The 14,933-nt window shown below is 38.2% G+C and overlaps 1 protein-coding gene across 1 annotated transcript in view; it reads right to left on the bottom strand.

The window, feature by feature from the left end:
- Nucleotides 1-127: 127 nt before the first annotated feature.
- The window catches only part of LOC107583075 (ABI gene family member 3-like), a 20,735-nt gene continuing 5,929 nt past the window's right edge, over nucleotides 128-14,933 (bottom strand). The window contains exons 3-12 of the mRNA XM_016269170.1: nucleotides 13,334-13,513; nucleotides 7,999-8,057; nucleotides 6,850-6,945; nucleotides 6,457-6,755; nucleotides 3,361-3,480; nucleotides 3,000-3,131; nucleotides 2,689-2,784; nucleotides 1,320-1,445; nucleotides 945-1,163; nucleotides 128-132 (exon numbers count right to left, since the gene is read on the bottom strand). Of these exons, the coding sequence (XP_016124656.1) occupies nucleotides 128-132; nucleotides 945-1,163; nucleotides 1,320-1,445; nucleotides 2,689-2,784; nucleotides 3,000-3,131; nucleotides 3,361-3,480; nucleotides 6,457-6,755; nucleotides 6,850-6,945; nucleotides 7,999-8,057; nucleotides 13,334-13,513 (1,332 nt within the window). The remainder of the gene's footprint in view (nucleotides 133-944; nucleotides 1,164-1,319; nucleotides 1,446-2,688; nucleotides 2,785-2,999; nucleotides 3,132-3,360; nucleotides 3,481-6,456; nucleotides 6,756-6,849; nucleotides 6,946-7,998; nucleotides 8,058-13,333; nucleotides 13,514-14,933) is intronic.

Genomic DNA, 14,933 nt, shown 5'->3' with positions numbered 1-14,933 from the left:
TCAGCAAAATGAACAAATCTTTTTTCGAGTCATTTCGTTCATTTTAGCAAAATATAATTAAAATGTTACATGTTACTTCCCTAATACGTATACTACCTAATACGTATACTACTTACACAAACGTTGATCACACTACAAACAATACAAAACTGCTATAAGAAACAGAAAAGATTACTTCATTGTTTACCTGGGTCTTCAGTCTATGATTAGCTCACCTCACCTCACCTCTTATCTGACAAGTCTTCGAGAGATGAACTAATCAATTCTCTTTCCGGCTCAGACTGCATTGGTTAAACTTAAGGGGCTGTCACGTGATGAACGAACGACTCAAACCCGAAGACTCGAACCAGGTGAACTACTTGACTAATTCCAGTACAGAACCTATAGGATGTTGTGCATGCGCGACTGAACGAATCACTCCCCGAGACGACTCGTTCTTCCCGAGTCACATTAAAGATTCGTTCAAATGAACGAATCGTTCAAGAACGACCCAACACTACTGTGATGGAGCAATGAGACAAAACCAATGAAACCCATTACAAACGAGGCATTTGTTGCATCCAGTGGGGACATAATTACGGATTATAATGACTTATGTCTTTTTTTTCGTGTTGCATTGCATCACGCCGCGTAAACATAAAACCATGTCTGCATTTGTGATCAGAGAAATGACAAACAACAAGCGCTACTCTACACTGCTCAAAACTCTCGTTTGAATCATCAGTGGCAAATCCTTAAAATGAAAACGTACTTACAGTCTGTGAGTCAGAACAGCCGGCATTGTAGTCTACTCTACCAGGATCAGGAAACAGTCCTCCATAAAATGCGCTGGACACATCTGAATATTTGGGTTAAACTGTTCTGGAACGGTGTTGTAAATACAACTTAACCACTGATTTCTAGTTGTGTCCTCTTTTGGAAGACCAAACAAAGTAGTTTCACACGGCAGGCCTGAGTAAGCGGAGGCCGGATTCGACGAAGGAGTGGCCGGCGGGCTTGCGGCAACCAGGACTCCACATAGTTGCCAGGAAAATATCCCTTTACTCCATTGAGAAAGCCCTCACACCAGCCATCCTCATTCCTGCTGGTGAGGTAGATGATATCGCCCTCCTGAAACACCAGGTCACCTGGCTTGCCTGTGTCGTAGTTATATAGTGCCACCACTTGGTAGGAAAAAGAATCACAATGAAAAAATCAGTACCTGAAGATATATTTAATATCTCATGTTCTGAGTGTGTAATTACAAAATGATCTGTCTTGGCTGTCAATACAGTCATTTTCAATTCTTTACCTGAACGAGTCATCATAAATGAGCCTACCTTTATCCAAATAGTCGGCTGGTGCAGTTATGTCATAATCAATAGGAGGAGGTAGAGGGGGCAACCCTTCAAAGTTGTCAAAACCGTCTAGTGGTGGCGATGGGGGCGGTGCTGGAATCTCAAGGTCTAAATGTGCATCGACACAAAACATTAACAAACTGACAACGTGCAAATGCACACTTCGTGATCACAAGTGTGTTTGAAGGAGACGTGGGTGATTTCCGTTCAACATATGGACGCCTACACTGGTCATCAAACAATACAACTAACAACAATGCATCTCTAATTTTATAAAAATACAATTATGAATAATTATTGCAGTTATTTTCACAATTTCATTTTTGACACTTGAAATGACACACTTCATCTTTACAGAGATAGTTCACCAAAGACAAACAAAAGGCTATCATATGGCTTCAGAAGACTGAATATAATGCACCAGTGTTAGTTTATTTTCCTCTGACTCCACTACAGCGTCCAAAATGTCTACAGACCGGACTGTTTTTTTACAACATGTATTTGTATGCATTTGTTTGTGTACATTTTATAATTTTTTTCTTGTTTTAGATCCATTTTATAGGTCAGTCTTTTTAATAATAGTTAATCATCAACTGTAATACATATAGTAGTCACACAATTTCAGTCCTAACCAGGCTGTCCACACCTGAACTGTGCACCATGTGCAATGTTACACTACGGTTCAAAAGTTTGGGGTCGGTAAGATTAAAAAAAAAAAAAAATGTAAAACAATATTTAATAGTTTAGGATGTCTGATTAAGTTGGTCGAAATTTGACTTTTTCCTTTGAAATGTTTATTTTTATTATTTATTTGTTTATTAAGTTTTCTACAGTTGGTTGAGCACCTGCTTTTCAATTTTGTTAATAGTTGTAGTTAATAACAATTTGAGTTGACAGATTTAATAGAAATTTAGAGTCCAATTTTTTAGCTTCAGACTTTGATTCCATCCAGCCGGAGGATATCAAACATGTCTGATATTTTCAGCCGATTTTAGAACAGTTCTTTGTAACGGTTTAAATCAGTAAGTGTTTTAAAATCTATTCAGATGTAGTGTATTCAAGTCTTAAAAGGTGAGTTGAGTACAGGTTTGTATTGACATGATGGTGAGTAAATGATGACAGACTGTTCATTTTTGGCTGAACTATCCCTTTAAGATCACTCAACTCATTTGAGTTTTTAAGAGAGAGATCTAACTTGGCTGAGGATGTAGATCCAGTGTCCTGTTGTGTGCAGGATGGTGTGATATGAGGTCATATTATGTGCTGATTTGGCTTGCTGAAGAGAGGTAAGTGGCAAATATGAAGGAAGAGAAGAGAGTCAGACAGCAACGCACAAAGAGGCCTCACTTACCCAGGTGCTCAAGACGGGCAGGGATCCTGCAGAATGGGCTGAACGAAACCGGCGGAGCCTGAGGAGGCGGGTATGGAGGGGGTGGGGGTATCATGACTGACAGGGGTTTATCAAGGGAACACATTTGAGATTTTTTTTAAGGGTTGAACAATAAAAGTGAACTAAATGGTCTTTGGATGGTGTGCATGGCTAAATAAGAATCTATTTTTGGTATGTGGTGTCAATGTATTTGGTATCATAATAAGAAACTATCAATGAAATCTGAGGGGTGGTTTTAATGAATCGGGTCTCAGGAAGGAGTGGGGCCTTACGTGATTGAGCAGAAGGCAGAAAAAGCGAGCGCGTGTACAGCGAGCGAGCGCTGGGGCCCATGCGGACCCTCAGAGACAGCGAGCGAGAGCTAGGAGGATGACGTCGCACCCGTGAGCGGCGAGAGCGCAGAGCTGAGTGAGAAGAGAGAGAGAGACAAGTGTGAAAATAAGAGCATGGAGTATAAAAGCTCACAGAAATAAACAAAAGCAACACAAAGATAAAAAGCATAGATAAGCTGCCTGTAAGACAAAGCAAACATGTAATCATACAAACTGAGCATTCTGGAGCAAGATATAATGCATCATACAAAACAAAATACCACCTTTAGACAAACGTGCTTTTGTTTTGCCACTTTTGTACCTTCAAAGTTCTCGTCACACGGCAGAGGTGGTGGGGTTGGAAGATCAAGGCCATCAGGGGCTGGTGGAGGAGGCATGTCACTGGGAGCTTCTGGTAGAGGAAATCCATTCTCCTCAGCCACTAGACACAAAAATGCTCTATTCAATTTTATTACATTATAGAATTTTCAATTTTTAACTACTGTCATAGGATTCTTTTTCTCTGACTTCACTACAGAGTACAAATATGCCAACTGACTGGACTGTATTCTTACAGCACATTTGTATGTTCAGAACATACTTTATTTTTTTTATTATAATTTTTTGTGGATAGTTTATAATTTTTTTCTTGTGTTTAGTCATATATATCATTACTGTTTTAAAGGGGTCATATGATGTTGCTAAAAAGAACATTATTTTGTGTATTTGGTGTAAAGAAATGTGTTTATGCGGTTTAAGGTTCAAAAAACACATTATTTTCCACAATGTACATTATTGTTTCTCCTCTATGCCCCTGCCTTTCTAAAACACGTCGATTTTTACAAAGCTCATCGGTCTGAAAAGCGAGGTGTGCTCTGATTGGCCAGTTATCTAGTACGTTGTGATTGGCCGAATACCTCAAGCGTGTGACAGAAAAGTTACGCCCCTTACCATACTATAATGTAGTGATGGGAAGTTCGGATCATTTTACAGACTCGGACCTTTGAGTCTCGTTCAGCAAAATGAACAAATCTTTTTTCGAGTCATTTCGTTCATTTTAGCAAAATATAATTAAAATGTTACATGTTACTTCCCTAATACGTATACTACCTAATACGTATACTACTTACGCAAACGTTGATCACACTACAAACAATACAAAACTGCTATAAGAAACAGAAAAGATTACTTCCCTGGGTCTCTGGGTCTTCAGTCTATGATTAGCTCACCTCACCTCACCTCTTATCTGACAAGTCTTCGAGAGATGAACTCTCTTTCCTGCTTTCCGGCTCAGACTGCATTGGTTAAACTTAAGGGGCTGTCACGTGATGAACGAACGACTCAAACCCGAAGACTCGAACCAGGTGAACTACTTGACTAATTCCAGTACAGAACCTATAGGATGTTGTGCATGCGCGACTGAACGAATCACTCCCCGAGACGACTCGTTCTTCCCGAGTCACATTAAAGATTCGTTCAAATGACCGAATCGTTCAAGAACGACCCAACACTACTGTGATGGAGCAATGAGACAAAACCAATGAAACCCATTACAAACGAGGCATTTGTTGCATCCAGTGGGGACATAATTACGGATTATAATGACTTATGTCTTTTTTTTCGTGTTGCATTGCATCACGCCGCGTAAACATAAAACCATGTCTGCATTTGTGATCAGAGAAATGACAAACAACAAGCGCTACTCTACACTGCTCAAATCTCTCGTTTGAATCATCAGTGGCAACTCCTTAAAATGACAACGTACTTACAGTCTGTGAGTCAGAACAGCCGGCATTGTAGTCTACTCTACCAGGATCAGGAAACAGTCCTCCATAAAATGCGCTGGACACATCTGAATATTTGGGTTAAACTGTTCTGGAACGGTGTTGTAAATACAACTTAACCACTGATTTCTAGTTGTGTCCTCTTTTGGAAGACCAAACAAAGTAGTTTCACACGGCAGGCCTGAGTAAGCGGAGGCCGGATTCGACGAAGGAGTGGCCGGCGGGCTTGCGGCAACCACATGTGACGACCTGCTCCCATCCAGACGTCGTCTCTTTCAGGGAAGACCTTGCATTTTCCAACATGACAATGCCAGACCACATACTGCATCAATTACAACATCATGGCTGTGTAGAAGAAGGTTCCGGGTACTGAAATGGCCAGCCTGCAGTCCAGATCTTTCACCCATAGAAAACATTTGGCGCATCATAAAGAGGAAGATGCGACAAAGAAGACCTAAGACAGTTGAGCAACTAGAAGCCTGTATTAGACAAGAATGGGACAACATTCCTATTCCTAAACTTGAGCAACTTGTCTCCTCAGTCCCCAGACATTTGCAGACTGTTATAAAAAGAAGAGGGGATGCCACACAGTGGTAAACATGGCCTTGTCCCAACTTTTTTGAGATGTGTTGATGCCATGAAATTTAAAATCAACTTATTTTTCCCTTAAAATGATACATTTTCTCAGTTTAAACATTTGATATGTCATCTATGTTGTATTCTGAATAAAATATTGAAATTTGAAACTTCCACATCATTGCATTCTGTTTTTATTCACAATTTGTACAGTGTCCCAACTTTTTTGGAATCGGGTTTGTATATCAAATGTAGTACATACTCTAACAGTACAGTACACAATTTCAGACGCAAGTCTTAACCAGTCTGTCCACACTTAACATAAAACAGCTCTGCAATATAACAGTCACAACCTCTCAGATAATAATTCATGTTTAATGCGCATTTACACTACTGTTTAAAAGTTTGGGGTCAGTAATATATATTATTTAAAGAAATGAATACTTTTATTCAGCAAGGAAGGACGCATTAAATTGATCACAAGTGACAGTGAAGACATTTATAATGTTATAAAATATTTCTATATCAAATAAATGCTTTTCTTTTAAAAATTTATCAGGGAATCATGGAAAATATTGTATCATGGTTTGTACAAAAATATTAAGCAGCACTACGGTTTTCAACATTCATAATAAGAAATGTTTCTTGAGCAGCAAATTACCATTAGGATCATGTGACACTGAAGACAGTAATGATTGCTGAAAATTCAGCTTTGCCATCACAGGAATAAATTACATTTAAAAATGCATTAAAATACAGAACATGTATTTTAAATTGTAATAATATTTCACAATATTACTGTATTTAAATTCTCTCTGATCAAATAAATGCAACATAAATCTGGCCTTGGTGAGAAGACTTATTTTAAAACATTAAAAAAAATCTTACAGCCCCCAAAAATTTGCCAGTTTACATTCAGAAGTTGAGCAGCTGGTTAGGACAAAAAAAATGATCTCACCTTTATCACACGTCACATCTAGTTGTCATCTAGTACACATCTATATGGTGTAACCGGGTTATAGGATGATGCAGAAATCTGTCAATCAGCACAGACTAACCTGTTTCAAGAGGTGGAGCTGGTGGAGGAGGTGGTATGGTCACGAGGCTGCTGGGATCAGGTGTATTCACTGAGGTGGGCATAGGAGGGGGCGGGGGGATGTTGGTACAGTCGAGGGGAGGAGGTGGTGGAGGTGAGGGTGGACCGGTCTCCAGCCCATGATCCTGTTCGCCCTCTGCCTCCATCAGTGGGGGTGGTGGAGGAGGCCCTTCACCCAGCAGCGTGTTGATGATGTCAACCTCAGGACTGGTGGGCCAGCTGGGCACTACAGGAGGTGGCACGGCTTTACCAAAACTCGAACTGCAGCGATGGAAGACATCCAGTTATGAGAAGTGACATAAATCTGATGTTAGAATTATAATCCGAAATTATACAACACTTTAAGTGCTCTTACGCAATAGACTTGTCATTGAGTGAGGTGAGGGACGCTCCATGTGAGAGAGTGGGCGCCACAGGACACTGGACATGTTCAGGTGGACGGCTGCTTCGACTTAATTAACATACAGACATAGACACACATATTGAGCTGTCAGACAGTTAATATTAGGCATGTACTTCTGTATTTGATACAGAAAGCCACTTAGGACACTGCTCTAAAAAGACACGTGCATGACTCAAATGCTCATTCTGAGAAACTAAAGTTACCGCAGTGCAAACTGTGTTGCTTTCAGGCAGTGCAAAGAGGGGAAGTGGGTAAAACAAAACTGAAATCACTTCCTGGAGAAAGGCCCTCTAACTGAGAAGGAAGAGGAACAGAAGCCTGAGACATGTGAGGTTAGTATAAGTAATACATCCGATGTCTTTTTTTTTGTTTGTTGTTATGAACAACAGACACATTTTTGGTGGAGGATCTAATCCAGAATAAAAAGAGATGTGATAACTCCCATTGTAGTTACTCGTAGGGTGGCTGTGGTCACGTGGGTGGCAAGTGATGAATAAACACAGGATGCATACTTGTGATCAAAAACAGGTGGATACCGCATAACAATGAAAATGTGCAAATGTCTCCATATATTTTTAAAAGTAAACAGCATCACAGCACTCATGGCGCAAGATGCAGAAAAAATATTCAGACACTTCTCAGTTATCACAGACTCCCAATATATAGCACATATTATGTTGTTTTATTGTTGACTAAAACTATTAAGAATCATTTTCATTAACTGAAATAAAATACAAATATTAGAACAAAGAAAACTTATATTAGAATATTATAACTTAAAGTACTTAAAGAAAACATTAAAAATGAGAAATGTTGCCTTCGCAACTAACTCAAAATAAGTGTTAAAATGACCAAAACTAAAACTGAAATAAAAATAAATTAAACCTATTTTTTTTTTAAATTTCAAAAAGTAAATATGACAAATGCACCTAGCAAAATGACTACAACTAAAATTAAAATTGAAAATGTAAAAATAAACAGTAATTTAAAATATTAATGAACACTATTATCGTATATATATAAACTATTATAGTATATACTATAATAGGATATAATAATACTAAAATGACACTCGTCCTGTGTGAACAGAACTGGACATACCTCAGTGTGCTGCCGCTCCGCGTCATGGTAGCTGTTTTTAGCTGCGGCTGGCCAGAATCCTGAAAACAACAAATCTGCAGATTAGCCATTTTTGAATGGAACTAAATTATAATATCCAAACAAAAACAATCCACAGGCAAACTAAAGACTGACCACCCTGACTCTTTCTATTAGCAATAGCCAACCTCACATGTTTACTGTGTTTTCCTGAGAATGCAGAATATATTGAAAACAAAATAACTGCACATTTACTCCAGGAATATAAACTATATTTACTGACTAACCCCAAAAAGTGTAAACACTGTGGCTCAGTGATGCTATCAATACATTACGGTTTATTTGAGCAAATCTACACAGCAACACTGGCTCAACCAATATGGTTGACTGACTAGTGCGAATCATTTTCATCATTATTTTTGTAATTCTTTTTAATGAAATCACACACTTCAGCTTCACAGTCAAACATGAAGTGAATAAATATAAATTTATATTACGTTTTGTTTTATTTTCTAAAGTTTCTGCAAGAAGTCTTTCATGCTTATCAAGGCTGCATTTATTTGGTCAAAATACAGTAAAAAAAGTAGTATTGTTAAATATTATTAAAATGTAAAATAATTAATATTTTTTTTAAATGTAATTTATTGCTGTGATGGCAAAGCTAAATTTTCAGCAGCCAGCCCTTACTCCAGTCTTCAGTGTCACATGATCCACAACGAAGTCGTGCTGCTTTTTAACAGCAAGTTTAAAAAGCAGCATTTATTTGAAATAGAAAAATTTATTTTTGTTCAATTTAATGCATGATCTTGCTGAAGAGTGTAAAAAAATCTTGCACTAACCTAGTGTAGGGGATCAATTTATGATTAAAACAATAACACTTCACATGAAAAACTACCTTCTATAAGTATATCAACAAGTAAAAATGTGTGTTGTGTTTACATGTGCATGCAATGTGTTATGTCTTCGTGTGTGTGCTACGTGTTAGACTTAATATAAATGTGTGCTTCAACAGTCTTCTGTGTCTACAAGCCTGACAAGTGCATTCCGGTGAAATTCTTGAAGCTTTGTGTTTGTTTGTCTGCTCACTGCTATACGGACCTAGCGGGGTATCAATGATATAGCTTAGCATGGGTAACACCAATTAATGACTAGCTGCTTTTCCCACGCTGCTTAGTGCCTGGTAGCCAGCCAACTGTGTGTGTGTTTGAGGGTAAAGAAGTGTAGAGGAGGTAGGAAAGAAGAGTGATCTGAATGTGTGTGCGTACTGTTAATTGATGTCAGACTAACTGCTGTATAACAGGATGTGGTCAAGTGTGACAAAACTAACAAAAGCTAAACTAAAATCGAATGGTACTTTCACTATTTTGCCTTTTGGTGATGGGAAGAAATTAAAAGTTACATGAAGAAACAGCTAAAATGTTCATCTTAAAATCTCAAAATGTTAATTGTTAATACAGAGTCATAGTAAACATTGGGTGATCTTGGCGTATATTATTCCATTTTCAGGGGTTAAAGCAAAAAAAATAAAAATCCTGAGCCTGAGCTTTTTTCCAGGGGTTGGGGCTTGTGGGGGCAGACACATACACAGGGTTATTTGGCAAACAAAAAAAAGAAAATGATTTTCCTTGAAACTAACTAGTAACGTATCTGCCATTGCCATTAGCCCTTGACAGGCTCAGACTACAGATTATGGTGGGATATTTGAAACAGCAATACCAAAAAAGGTTACTCACTAACAATATGGTGCAAACACGTGTAACATTTAGGATGCTTTTGATCTCAAGTTTTGCTGGTTAGCTTTGTCAAGGGATGGTAAAAGATGACCTACAATCTAAATACAATTGTTTTGTTCAAAAGAAATAATGGTAAATTAAATACTAGGATATTCATATAAAATAGGAAAAATACAAAGACAGTTTACTACAGAAAACTACAGTTCAGTTCAATTAACAACAACAAAGACATTAAAATGGTCCAAGAACTGGTAACTTAAACAGGGTTCGTACAGATACTGCAAAAAAATAAAAATTCCAGGACTTTCAAGGACTTGCACTACCTTTTTGGTTTTCAAGGACTAAAATCAGATCTCACTTATCAATCAATGTTGTTATTATCTTTCAAATTCTAATAAATAAACTAATAAAACAAAATGGTACAAATAAAGTGCAGCACATGCAAAGAATGCAATGACTGTGGCAACTTTAACATTTGAAAGGATACTATGGCAAAGTTATCGCTTTCCTTATTCAAACTGATTTTTTTTTGCATGAATATATGATTGACCTGAAGAATGAAAGCTATATCATACACTTGGAAAATTATGAGCTTTATCACGCTCTTAGACACTAGGGGTGTGACAATACACTTAGCTCACAAGGTGAGACAAAACGCAGATACTTGGTTCACTAGAATGAGACAATGTTTTAATACTTTAAGACATTTTCAAATGACAAAATATTTGTCTTTTAATCACAAAAAGTAAACCAATGCAGTTGTATTTTGAAATGTTTTAACTAATCTAGTGCTTAACTAATGATTATTTTGCTAATCAAGTAATCTACTGATTATTTTGACAAGTGAGTAATCTGATGTTTTTTAGTAATACAAATAGAACTAAGTGAAAAACAGGCTTTTTTTTAAGCTTTTTTGTGCTATTTTCATCTTCCGGGTTTAAAATCTACATCGTGTTGACGTCACAATTTGTGACGTGGCAATGGACTAAAGTACATCGATGACGCGTCGGTGTCTATTAAATTATTCATAAGACTGCGTGTTCTTATCCTATGAGAAGATGCTTCGCTTAATTATTCACAACAGCATGTGTTGATTTGCTATGACAGACGCTTCAGACTGCGAGACAGCGTACATTAACTGAGAGAAATGTTCATGGATCGAAGGAGAGTGTTTGTTTTTGCTTTGTAATAAGAGTTCGGCACAAACGCGATTCATTCCCTTAAAGGTGGTGTAAGCGATTTCTGGTAGCCAATGTTGACATTTGAAATCACCAAAACAAACACGCCCCTACCCCAAAAGTGTCTCGCCCCTATTTTGATAGCTCCGCCCCACACATACGTACGCAACGATTCGTTCTGTGAAACAAAGCAAAACCAATGTTCCACCGTGTCTACACCGGACGCGAGTGGCGCGGTGTAGACAAAATACTATAGAACTCATTATAATCACGACACGACAAATCCCCGACAGAAAACTGCTGCTGCGTTCTATTTATGACGTATTGACACAAATTTCAAATGATTTTCAACGGTCGCTTTGTCACGTCCAGTGTACTAGACAGACAGCTGTTGCGGCGCAGACACTGTGTTACTTACCTATCGAGAAGAAACAAAGCAACCTCGGCGTCCGATCTCCTTGAGTTCTCTCCAGCGCTGGAAAGCTGATTCGATATTTACATGGGTCCTACTTCTTGCCTTAAGCCTTCTTTTGTTCCGCAGACGTTTTCCGCTTTTGTTTTTTTATCCGCCATCTCTATCTTTCTGTCGCTCGGCTCGGCTAATGTCCGTCCTGTGCACTGAACGCTCTCTCTTCCACATCATGAGTAGACACGCCCCTTACTGCTGATTGGCTACAAGTTTGTTTCGCTACTCGGCCCGAATCAGTTTTCTAAAGCGTTTTTGAAAAATCGCTTACCCCACCTTTAAGTGAGTGTAACCGTTTATACACCTCGGTGACTCAAGCTGTCAAAAGGCTTATATAAATGCCACAGAATAAGCCTAAAGTTATCAGAGGTGCAACAGCGCGTTCATATATATGTTTTCGATGCAGAGTGCAAATGGCTGTGCATTTATTTGTGATTTTAACTCGATGGGAGCGAAATGAAACTGTCTGAAACCGAAGCTGTCTGTGCTGTCTGTCTCCTCTCTTCCCCCTCCGCTCCTCAGCGCACCACGCCCACTTTTTTAGCGTTTTTTAAAACTGTGGTGAGAACTAACTAGTGCTGAAACAGGGGGTTTCATGACCCTTTAAATCCATTTAATTTTAATATTTGGCCACATGCAAAGTCAGACACTATTATTTTAAAATCGCGATGTACAATAAATCGCATATTTAGAAATGTTGATGGATTCTCCTGTGTTGGCATAGGTTTAAAGTTTTCCCAGATGAATGTTAAGCAACCCAAATGGCAGAGGAAGAGTTTAGCCCCTTTCACTCACACACACACACACACAGTCTTTACTGGTAATTTACATATTAAGAGATCATGTGTGAACAGGACCTTTTCAAAAATACAGGTAAATTTGTTCTGGAAATCATATCGTTCTTATGGAGATGGCGTGATTACTCGGAGCTGTTTACAAAGCTCCGCTGCTTTTTTAATAAAATGTTCTTCTATGCAAATATAGATTATGCTAGATGGAAATCTTTGACCATTGTGCCTCGCAGCTTTTTCAATGTGTCGCGCTCGAGACCCAGGCTTCTTTTCTTATTGGATACTAATGCGCATCTCGTGTTTATAAAAGCAAAAACTTCTGATTGACTAGTAATGTTAGTTTGGTTGAGAGTGAAAGCTGTGTTCCTCTCATACATTGGTCGAACGTGATATCAACAAGTGTTTTTAAATGTAGGAAGACTATCTTTTTTTTCCTGCATCCAAACGCAGCACGCCGGAGATCAGTACCGACGAAACATGCTACCTATCAGATTGTGCTACCAAAAATATATTTGCATTGTTTTAAAGGTATGTTTTAAGGTAGGGGTAGGTATAGACATTAAAATAGCCTCAAACCACATGAATAAGATGCCGGTAGCACAATCTGACAGGTAGCATTTTTCACTATCGATTTGTGCTATCTATCTTTTTAATGGGCGGTAGCACAATCTGAGCGGGTAGCACAAATCATCAGAACACCGGCACGGTGCCGGAGAACTTTAAGCCCTCTATTTTGTTTGTACTTTACCCTATGATACTAAATAATCCTGGGTAGTCAGGTTTTGAGATTTCACACTGTACAACTGTAAACCCCGGGTTAACATTCTTATTTGCATATTTATGATGATAAAATCAGTACAGCAAGCAACAAGCATGCAATTTCTGTGGAAACAAGTGCAATTAAATCTGATATAGTTGTATTGAACGTTTGGATAATACAAAAACACTGTCTCTTCTTCATTCTAAGTAATGTATTTGCCATTGTATTTGAATGTTTTTCCCCCTCAGACACTAAATCTATAGAAAACCATGTATATATTTAATGGGGAAAGCACTGCTGATAAATAACTCAGTGTAGCATTCTAGCACCCCAGTGCATACTTTTGGCAGCACAATTTGAAGGGCAAACTATGCTCTGTACCCACTTTATGAAATAATATGTGTGCTCACCTTCATGCCATGGCCGACTGAGTCCAGGCTAGAGAAAGAGATGGGTGTGCGGGAGTACTTGATCTTGTCTTCTTTATTTTTTGCTGGGGGGACAACCTTATGACTCCGTGGAACCCTCTTGGCAACTGTGAAAGCACCGATCTCTCTGCGGGCCACCTTCTCCCTGTGCATGTCCACTGTCTATATACAAGTACAGATATTGGGGGAAAATTACTCCTAGAAATCTCTAAAACAATTTTTTTTAATGAATAAACATTCCCAATCTACATGCCACACTGTCATCACTCATTAAGTGGTTCTCTGGAAAACCTGATTCTGGTCTTTGTAGCATTCTGCAGTAAAATAGTTTTATTATACTATGGATCTGTTGATGAAAGGTGTACAATTATTTTTCATCAAACACTGCAGACGTTCTAGGCATATTTATTAATAATGACTGATAAATTATTGTTGCTGATAACACATACATGTGTTTAAAATGCTATGTATTCACATTCATCTTTATTAATTAATTAACTAACATTAAATTTGATATTTTTACATTTATTTTACTAACCATGTATTAGTTCACAATTCAACAATGGTACACCTGCTGTTAACTAAAAATAAAAATCATTACAAATATTTCTGTTAATTGAAATAAAGCTTAACTAAAAATAAAATAGAAATATTAGACTGTTCCAGTCTACTCAACTCCCTCTGTAAAAGTTTAGTTTGTCATGTAGGAGGAACTGATGTGGTTCGGCCTTGCTAAGACATTAGATACTTCCTGAAACACCAATCTGGCGTTCCTCTGTGAGCCCTCAAATAGGGTGAGAAGGACCACTATTATTCCAGGCCTGCTTGTTACAGCTCTTCCTGGGCACAGGGCAGACAATGGAGAACATCAATCAGGGTTCAAACTTTGTTTCTGAGCGAGAGAACAGTGGCCCTTTCATTCCAAGTCTGGGATCTGGCTTACCCCCGCTTTAGCCCTGCCTCAGGTGACCTGGTTAGGCAGGCTGGGCACGGAGCGCGCTGGAATGCTGTGCTGGAGCCCCAGCCGCAGTGAGAGGAGCCAAGGGAATCGAGGGGGAAGGAGGGGGCCGTGGTGGCATGAAGTATTATCACCCGGGTGACAGGGGCCCCAAACAGTGACTATCTACACTGAGCTTTGGGACATTCTACAACAGTACTCTGTCCTTAATCACTTGACAGTAGGAAAGCATTTACCAGTCAATCTATTTTTTTACTTCAACATTCTTACAAGTTTTTAGCAAGCAGGAAAAATATTTGTCTTTTTTTTAACCCCTTCACAGATTCTTGCTCACTTAAAATGTATCACAAAACTGAAGGTCATAATCTTAATCATTTAGAAGTCTTATCTTCTAAATGAAAACATAGTCATCTTATATACGTAGGATGCAGAATTGTACTTTGAAACTAAAATTAAAAAATAGAATTAAAATGAAAAAATGTAAAGAAATTCATATAAATGCTGCAATTATAGTTTTTAAGTGTTATCATACCTACAAAACAGGTTTTATTTAATTTGCAGAAACCAAATATTTGCACACAAAAAAAGCTTTATATACATATATATATATATATATATATATAT

The sequence above is a fragment of the Sinocyclocheilus grahami genome, unplaced genomic scaffold, assembly GCF_001515645.1.
Source record: "Sinocyclocheilus grahami isolate Dianchi unplaced genomic scaffold, SAMN03320097.WGS_v1.1 scaffold49.1, whole genome shotgun sequence".
Classification (NCBI taxonomy): Eukaryota; Metazoa; Chordata; class Actinopteri; order Cypriniformes; family Cyprinidae; genus Sinocyclocheilus; species Sinocyclocheilus grahami.
Note: the sequence above shows the minus strand (reverse complement) of the source record. Positions and strands in the feature narration are given on the sequence as shown.